At 45.1% G+C, this 9640-nt stretch overlaps 1 protein-coding gene across 10 annotated transcripts in view; it reads right to left on the bottom strand.

Moving 5' to 3' along the window:
- sanbr (SANT and BTB domain regulator of CSR) overlaps nucleotides 1-9640 on the bottom strand; it is a 126937-nt gene that overhangs the window by 20364 nt on the left and 96933 nt on the right. For all 10 annotated transcript variants that reach the window (XR_015077517.1, XM_085981435.1, XM_085981430.1 and 7 more), the window contains 2 exons: nucleotides 9077-9150; nucleotides 8491-8519 (listed from right to left, as the gene is read on the bottom strand). Coding sequence is in view for 9 of the 10 variants with exons in the window: in XM_085981435.1 (XP_085837561.1) it covers nucleotides 8491-8519; nucleotides 9077-9150 (103 nt within the window). In the remaining variant the exon portion in view is untranslated. The remainder of the gene's footprint in view (nucleotides 1-8490; nucleotides 8520-9076; nucleotides 9151-9640) is intronic.

Below are 9640 nucleotides of genomic sequence, written 5' to 3'. Positions count from 1 at the left end.
GGGAAAGAGAGTGGGGGGGGAAAAGAGAGTGGGGGGGGGAAAGAGAGTGGGGGGGGAAAGAGAGTGGGGGGGGAAAGAGAGTGGGGGGGGGAAAGAGAGTGGGGGGGGAAAGAGAGTGGGGGGGGAAGAGAGTGGGGGGGGGAAGAGAGTGGGGGGGAAGAGAGTGGGGGGGGAAGAGAGTGGGGGGGAAAGAGAGTGGGGGGGGAAAGAGAGTGGGGGGGGAAAGAGAGTGGGGGGGGAAAGAGAGTGGGGGGGGAAAGAGAGTGGGGGGGGAAAGAGAGTGGGGGGGGAAAGGGAGGGGAAAGAGAGTGGGGGGGGAAAGAGAGTGGGGGGGGGGAAAGAGAGTGGGGGGGGAGAAAGAGAGTGGGGGGGGGGAAGAGAGTGGGGGGGGGGAAAGAGAGTGGGGGGGGGAAAGAGAGTGGGGGGGGGAAAGAGAGTGGGGGGGGAAAGAGAGTGGGGGGGGAAAGAGAGTGGGGGGGGAAAGAGAGTGGGGGGGGAAAGAGAGTGGGGGGGGAAAGAGAGTGGGGGGGGAAAGAGAGTGGGGGGGGAAAGAGAGTGGGGGGGGAAAGAGAGTGGGGGGGGGGAAAGAGAGTGGGGGGGGGAAAGAGAGTGGGGGGGGGAAAGAGAGTGGGGGAGAGCGGGGGGGGGGGAGGGGGGAGAGGGAAGTATGTAAAAAGAAAAAGATTAGTGAAGACAAATGTAGGTCCCTTACAGTCAGAAATGGGAGAATTTATAATGGGGAACAAGGAAATGGCTAAGCAATTAAACAAATACTTTGGTTTGTCTTCACGGAAGAGGACACAAATAACTTCCCAGAAATGCTAGGGAACCAAGGGTCTCGTGAGACGGAGGAATTAAAGGAAATTAGTATTAGTAAAAAAAGTGCTGGCGAAATTAATGGGACTGAAAACTGATAAATCCCCAGGGCCTGATAATCTGCATCCCAGAGTACTAAAAGGGGTAGCCATGGAAATAGTGGATGCATTGGTTGTCATCTTCCAAAATTCTATAGATTATGGAACAGTTCCTGCAGATTGGAGGGTGGCAAATATAACCCCACTATTTAAAAAAAAGAGAAAACGGGGAACTACAGACCGTTTAGCCTAACATCCTAGCCTAACAATGCTAGAGTCTATTATGAAGGATGTGATAACAGGACACTTAGAAAATATCAACAGGATTAGACAAAGTCAACGTGGATTTATGAAAGGGAAACGGTGTTTGACAAACCTACTGGAGTTTTTTGAGGATGTAACTGGTAGAATAGATAAGGGAGAACCAGTGGATGAGGTGTATTTGGATTTTCAGAAGGCCTTTGATAAAGTCCCACATAAGAGGTTAGTGTGCAAAATTAAAGCACATGGGATTGGGGGTAATATACTGGCATGGATTGAAAATTGGTTAACAGACAGGAAACAGAGTAGGAATAAATGGGTCTTTTTCGGGGTGGCAGGCGGTGGGCTACCGCAGGGATCAGTGCTTGGGCCCCAGCTAGTCACAATATATATCAATGATTTGGATGAGGGAACCAAATGTAATATTTCCAAGTTTGCCGACGACTCGAAACTAGGTGGGATTGTGAGCTGTGAGGAGGATGCAAAGAGGCTTCAAGGCAATTTAGGCAAGTTGAATGAGTGGGCAAATACAGTATAACATGGATAAATGTGAAGTTATCCACTTCGGTAGAAAAAACAGAAAGGTAGAGTATTATTTAAATGGTGATAGATTGGGAAATGCTGATGTACAAAGGGACCTGGGTGTCCTTGTACACCAGTCACTGAAAACAAACATGCAGGTGCAGCAAGCAGTTAGGAAGGCAAATGGTATGTTGGCCTTCATTGCAAGAGGATTTGAGTACAGGAGCAAAGATGTCTTACTATAGTTGTACAGGGCCTTGGTGAGACCACACCTGGAGTACTGTGTGCAGTTTTGGTCTCCTTACCCAAGAAAGGATATACTTGCCATAGAGGGAGTGCAGCGAAGATTCACCAGACTGATTCCCGGGATGGCAGGACTGTCGTATGAGGAGAGATTGGGTCGACTAGGCCTGTATTCACTAGAGTTTAGAAGAATGAGAGGGGATCTCATTGAAACGTATAAAATTCTGACGGGGCTAGACAGACTGGATGCAGGGAGGATGTTTCCCCTGGCTGGGGGGTCTAGGATGAGGGGTCATAGTCTCAGGATACAGGGTAGGACATTTAGGACTGAGATGAGGAGAAATTTCTTCACTCAGAGGGTGGTGAACCTGTGGAATTCTCTACCACAGAAGGCTGTGGCAGCCAAGTCATTGAATATATTTAAGAAGGAGATGGATAGATTTCTAGACACAAAAGGCATCAAGGGGTATTGGGAGAGAGCAGGAATATGGTATTGAGCTAGAGGATCGGCCATGATCATATTGAATGGTGGAGCAGGCTCAAAGGGCCGAATGGCCTATTCCTGCTCCTATTTTTCAATGTTTCTATGTTACTATATTATCCCCAACCGCATGAGCCCTCATCTTGTGTAATAACCTTTTATGTGGCACCTAATCCAATACCTTTTGGAAATCCAAATATACTACATCCACTGGTTCCCCTTTATCTACTCTGCTAGTTATATCCTCAAAAAAACTAAAATTTTTCAAACATGATTTCCCTTTCATAAAACCAAGTTGACTCTGCCTAATCATATAATGATTTTCTAAGTGCCCTGATACCACTTCCTTAACAATGGATTCCAGCATTTTCCTGACGACTGATGTCAGGCTAACTGGCCTGTCGTTCCCTGTTTTCTCTCTCCCTCCTTTCTTGAATAGCAGTGTTACATTTGCTACCTTCCAATCCACTGGGACCATTCTAGAATCTAGGGAATTTTGGAAGATGCATCCACTATCTCTGCAGCCGCCTCTTTTAGAACCCTAGGATCTAGGCCGTCAGGTCCAGGGGATTTGTTGGCTTTTCGTCCCATTAGTTTCTCTAGTACTTTTTCTCTACTTATATTAATTACGTTAAGTTCCTCACCCTTATTAGACCCTTGGTTCCCCACCATTTTTGGTATGCTTTGTGTCTGCTACTGTGAAGACAGATACAAAATATTTGTTTAACGCCTCTGCCATTTCCATATTCCCCATAATAATTTCTCCTGTCTCAGCCTCTAAGGGACCAACATTTACTTTTGCTACTCTCTTCCTTTTTGCATACTTGTAGAATCTCTTCCAATCTGTTTTTATATTTCTTGCTAGTTTTCTCTCTCATTCTATTTTTTCCCCTTATCAATTTTTTGGTTATCCTTTGCTGGTTTCTGATACTCTCCCAGTCCTCAGGCTTACTACTATTCTTCGCAACATTATAAGCTTCTTCTTTCGATCTAATGCGGTCCTTAACTTCTTTAGTTAGCCATGGATGGATCATTTTTCCTGTGGAGTTTTTGTTTCTCCATGGAATGTATTTTTGTTGAGAATTATGAAATATTTCTTTAAATGCTAGCCACTGCATATCTACCACCATACCTTTTAATCTATTTTTCCAATCTACCTTAGCCAACTCGCCCCTCATACCTATGTAATTGGCTTTATTTAAGTTTAAGACTTGAGTTTCAGACTTAGGCAAGTCACTCTCAAACTTAATGTGAAATTCTATCATATTAAGATCACTCTGCCCCAAAGGATCCTTTACTGTGAGATTGCTAATTAACCCCGTCTCATTACACAATACAAGATCTAAAATAGCCTGTTCCCTGGTTGGTTCCATGATGTATTGTTCCAGAAAACTGTCCCAAATGCATTCCATGAACTCGTCCTCCAGACTACCTTCGCCAATTTGATTTGTCCAGTCTATAAGAAGATTAAAGTCCCCCACGATTATTGCATTACCTTTGTTACAAGCTCCTACTATTTCTTGATTAATATTCTGTCCAACAGTATAGCTACTGTTAGGGGGCCTATATACTATTCCTACCAGTGTTTTCTGCCCCATGTTATTCCTACTTCCTGATCTTCCAAACAGAGATCCTTTCTCTCTACTGTCCTCATGTTGTCCTTCATTATCAGGGCTACCCCCCCCTTTTCCATTCTGCCTGTCTTCGAAACGTCAAGTACGCTAGAACATTTAGTTCCCAACCTTGGTCACCTTGCAACCACTTCTCTGTAATGGCTATTAGATCAAACCCATTTTTCTCTTTGTGCCACTAGTTCATCTATCTTGTTACGAATGCTTCTTGCATTCAGATAAAGAGCCTTTAATTTAGATGTTTTTACCATTATTCCCTGCTTTGACCTTATTCTCTGTTGTATTGCTACCGTTAAACTCACTACACTGCTCTATTGCCTTGCCCTTTCTCTTTAGATTTCTAAATTTCCCCTCACCTGACTCCTCCCCCCCCCTTTTTAGTTATTCGATTCGCCAGGATGCTGGTCCCAGCCCGGTTTAAGTGGAGCCCGTCCCAACGGAACAGCTCCCTCTTTCCCCAGTACTGGTGCCAGTGCCCCATGAATTGAAACCCCCTTCTTCCCACACCATTGAGCCACGCATTTAACTCTCTGATCTGCTTGACTCTATACCAATTTGCACGCAACATCTTTAAAATTAGCCAGTGTAGTGGTTATGCTTTTGAATGCCTTTAGTTTTGCCTCATTTCCAAACTCCCTTTCCTCTCAAGTCTGTAACCAAGTTGTCACCTCCAAAATCTATGCTGCTCTTTCCCTCAACTCCCTATATGATGACACCTACCTCTCCCACCCATCTCAACTCCACCACTGTCTTTGTTATCAGACTGCTCATCTGACATCCAGTCTTGGATGAGCTGCAATTCCCTCCAGATAAACATTGGCAAGACAGAAGCCATTGTCTTTGGCTCCTACCACAAACTCTATAACCTCACCACCGATTCCATCTTCTTCCCCAGTGACTGTCTCGGGCTGAACCAGACTGTTTGCACCCTCAGTGTCATATTCAATGCCATATCCTATCCCGCACAAAGGTGGTCGACTTCACATCACCCACTTCGTCCCGGTCTCAGGACGTCTACAGCTGAAACCCTCATCCGTGACTCTGTCAGCTCCAGACTCAATTATACCAATGCTCTGTTGGCTGGACTCTCATCTTCCACCCGCCATAAACTTCAGCTCGTCTAAAACTCTGCTCCCCGTATTCTAACCTACATAAAATCCCACTCACCTTATTATCCCAGTTATTGCTGATCGACATTGGCTCCTGGTCTCTCAATGCCTCAAATTTAAAATTCCCATTCTTGTACATAAACCCTTTCATAACCTTGCCACTTCCCATCTCTGCCACAGCTCACAATTCCTGACTCTGGCCTCTTATGCATCCCCCCCACCCTACCCACCATTGGTGTCCGTGCTCCCTCCATTAAACCCTCAGCCTCTTCACCTCTCTCCGAGTGGGGAACTTCAATGTCCATCAACAAGAGTGGCTCGGTAACACCACTACTGACTGAGTTGGCAGAGTCCTGGAGGACATAGCTACCAGACTGGGCCTGCGGCAGGTGGTGAGAACCGACACGAGGGAAAAAAACTACTTGACCTCGTCCTCACCAATCTACCTGTCGCAGATGCACCTGTCCATGACAGTATTGGTAGCAGTGACCTCCGCACAGTGCTTGTGGAAGTGAAGTTCCATCTTCACAGAAAGGACACCCTCCATCGTGTTGTGTGGCACTACCACCGTGCTAAATGGGATAGATTCAGATCAGATCTAGCAGCTCAAAACTGGGCATCCAAGAGGCGCTGTGGACCATCAGCAGCAGCAGAATGGTATTCCACCACAATCTGTAATCTCAGTCTGGCACATCCCTCACTCTACCATTACCATCAAGCCAAGGGACCAACCCTAGTTCAATGATGAATGTAGAAGAGCATGCCAGGAGCAGCAACAGGTGTACCTAAAAATGAGGTGCTAACCTGGGGAAACTGCAACACAGGGCTACATGCATGCTAAACAGCAGAAGCAGCATGCTACAGACAGAGCTAAGCGATTTCACAACCAATGGATCAGATCAAAACTCTGCAATCCTGCCACATCCTGTCGTGAATGGTGGTGGACAATTAAACAACTAACGGGAGGAGGTGGCTCCATGAACATTTCCATCCTCGATGGCGGAGCCCAGCATGCGAGTGCAAAAGGCAAGGCTGAAGCGTTTGCAATCATCTACAGCCAGAAGTGCTGAGTGGATGAGCCATCTCAGCCTCCTCCTCAGGTCCCCACCATCACAGAAGCCAGTCTTCGGCCAATTTGATTCACTCCGCAGGATATCAAGAAATGGCTGAGCGCACTGGATACAGCAAAGGCTATGGGCCCAGACAACATCCCAGCTATCGTGCTGAAGACTTGTGCTCCAGAACTAGTTGCGCCTCTAGCCAAGCTGTTCCAGTACAGCTACAACATTGGCATCTACCAGACAATGTGGAAAACTGCCCAGGTATGGCCTGTCTACAAAAAGCAGGACAAATCCACTCCGGCCAATTACCGTCCCATCAGTCTATTCCCAATCATCAGCAAAATGATGGAAGGTATCGTCGACAATGCAATCAAGCGGCACTTACTCACCAATAACCTGCTCACCGCTGCTCAGTTTGGGTTAGGCCATGACCACTCAGCTCCAGACCTCATTACAGCCTTGGTCCAAACATGGACAAAAGAGCTGAATTCCAGAGGCGAAGCGAGAGTAATTGTCCTCGACATCAAGGCAACATTTGACCGGGTGTGACATCAAGGAGCCCTAGTAAAATTGAAGTCAATGGGAAATGTGGGGGGGGCGGGGGAACTCTCCACTGGCTGGAATCACACCTAGAACAAAGGAAGGTGGTTGTTGGAGGCCAATCATTTCCACCCCAGGATACTGCTGCAGCAGTTCCTGAGGGCAGCGTCCTAGGCCCAACCATCTTCAGCTGCTTCATCAATGACCTTCACTCGATCATAAGTGGGGGTCTTCGCTGATGATTAGTGTTCAGTTCCATTCGCAACTCCTCAGATAATAAAGCAGTCTATGCCCGCATGCAGCAAGACCTGGACGACATTCAGGCTTGGGCCGATCGGTGGCAAGCAACATTCGCGCCACACAAATGGCAGGCAATGACCATCTCCAACAAGAGTCTAACCACCACCCCATGACATTCAACGGCATTACCATCGCTGAATCGCCCACCATCAGCATCCTGGGGGGTCACCATTGACCAGAAACTTAACTGGACCAGCCACATAAATACTGTGGCTACAAGAGCAGGTCAGAGGTTAGGCATTCTGCAGCATGTGCCTCACCTGCTGACTCCCCAAAGCCTTTCCACCATCTACAAGGCAGAAGTCAGGAGTGTGATGGAATACTCTCCACTTTCCTAGATGAGTGCAGCTCCAGCAACACTCTAGAAGCTCGACACCATCCAGGACAAAGCAGCCCACTTGATTGGCACCACATCCACTTCCTTAAACATTCACTCTCTCCACCACTGGTGCACCGTGGCTACAGTGTGTACCATCTACAAGATGTGCTGCAGCAACTTGCCAAGGCTTCTTCGACAGCACCTCCCACACCCACAACAAAGGACAAGAGCAGCAGGCGCATAGGACCACCATCACCTCAAAGTTCTCCTCCAAGTTACACACCATCCTGACTTGGAAATATATCACCGTTCCTTCATTGTTGTTGGGTCAAAATCCTGGAACCCCTTCCCTAACAGCACTGTGGGAGTACCATCACCACATGGACTGCAGCGTTCAAGGTGGCTCACCACCACCTTCTCAAGGGCAATTGGGGATGGGCAATAAATGCCGGTCTTGCCAGTGCCGCCCACATCCGAGGAACGAATAAAAATAAAATCTACCTCTTCAACCAAGGTCATTCCTCCTAAAACCTCATTGGCTCGACATCCATTTTTTCCTTATGCCTGCGTGCAGCACCTTGGGATGTTTTTTGTATAGTAAAAGGTGCTATACCAGTGCAATTTGTTGTTTCCAATTGGCAGGAATTAATAGATTCCACTGATGAATTACCTCTTTCTTTGGTGTCAAGATTACACCAAAGTTGGGAATTTTTATGCACAAGGAAGAATTGGCTGAGCAGTTCAAACCTTCAGAACCTGGAGGATTAGAAAATAGCTGCTTCCTAATTGCTTATACTTATATATATATATATATATATATATATATAGTATATAAAAGGCTTGGATTTTAGTGTGGCTAATGCAGTAGCTCTACAGTGGGGGTTGGCCCTCTTCTCTAAAAGATTTGGCTATCCTGTCAGAGAATATTATCCCACTGAGCACCCCACTAAATAAAATAAAAAAAATCCTGAGTGAAGATTTATTGATTTAAAATCATTACTCATGACATATGGAAGAGAATGAATACACTAAATCTGACAACTTAAATCTGACAGCTTTTTGGAATTTGTAATACAGAAGGTTTTTAAATAATTTTTCTGTACGCTAACTTCAGTAATGTTACATTGCAAGCTGAAAAGACATCAGCAATATGAAAGTATAACACTTACGTGAAAGGAGAAACATCTCGAAGAGACCCCTGAAATTAAAAAAAAAAGCACTTTAGATATGAGAAAAAGCTGTAAACAAAAAAAAAGCATATTTATTATTTAAGGTAGGTAGGAAAATAGGAACAGGAGAAGGCCATTCAGCCCCTCAAGCCTGTTCCGCCATACACTTAAATCATGGCTAACTCCATTTACCCACCTTTGTTCCATATCCTTTGGTAGCCTTATCCAACAAAAATCTATCAATCTCAAGTCTTGAAAATTTCAATTAACCCAGCATCAACCAGCTGTTAAGGGAGTGAGTTCCAGATTTCCACTACCCTGTGTGTGGAAGAAATGCATCTGGTTTACACTCCTAAATCGCCTAGCTCTAATTTTAAGATTAGGCCTTCTTGTTCGGGACTCCCCTACTAGAGATACTTTGCCTGTTTGCCACCTGCGTTCAACAGAAAAGAAAAATCTCAACAAAAAACTCTGATTAAAAATATACTTTGCAAATCGAGTAGAATTTTTGTGTGTCCATTTCATTTTATTTTGAAAAACCAACTTTATATTTTCCTATCCCTTGAGTTCTTCATTCATTTTATACCTTCTCTTTTTTCTGTGTAGGAGAGGCGGCTGGCTTCTTTGTCTGGTTGGCAATTTTCTTAATCTTTTTTGTACCTGTGGGAGAAGAAAAATAGTAAACTTACAAGGTTTTGAATCCTGTGAAACACTCCTTTACTAGAAACACACATCTTAATAATGCAGAAGGCCAATCCTATTGTACAGGCTGAATGCAGACCAATTCTAATATTTATACATTTGTGGGAATAATCATTTGGTGAATAATCAGCTATTAGAAATGTATGCTCCATTGTGTTAATTCTAAATTGAGAGTGAGAAAGGCAACTGGGAGCTTTAAGAAAGCTTAGAAGAATAGGAGCATATCTTACAGAACAAAGAGGCTTTAAGGAACCATAATATAGCCAGTGGATGTAAAGTATGAACACAATGTTGTAAGTCTTTCATGGCCATCCAGGAAGATCTTCAAGGTCTGATAGACTGCAAAGAGTAATGAATGGGGTGCTTAAGAGGCAAAGAAACCATGAGAATGATGTTCAAAATAAAGAAAGGGAAAATCTAATACTTTGAACACATGACCAGAGGGAAG

Source organism: Somniosus microcephalus, chromosome 3, assembly GCF_052327205.1.
Source record: "Somniosus microcephalus isolate GS21.2 chromosome 3, FLI_Smic_1.0, whole genome shotgun sequence".
Taxonomy (NCBI): domain Eukaryota; kingdom Metazoa; phylum Chordata; class Chondrichthyes; order Squaliformes; family Somniosidae; genus Somniosus; species Somniosus microcephalus.
This window is presented reverse-complemented; position numbering and strand designations above follow the sequence as displayed.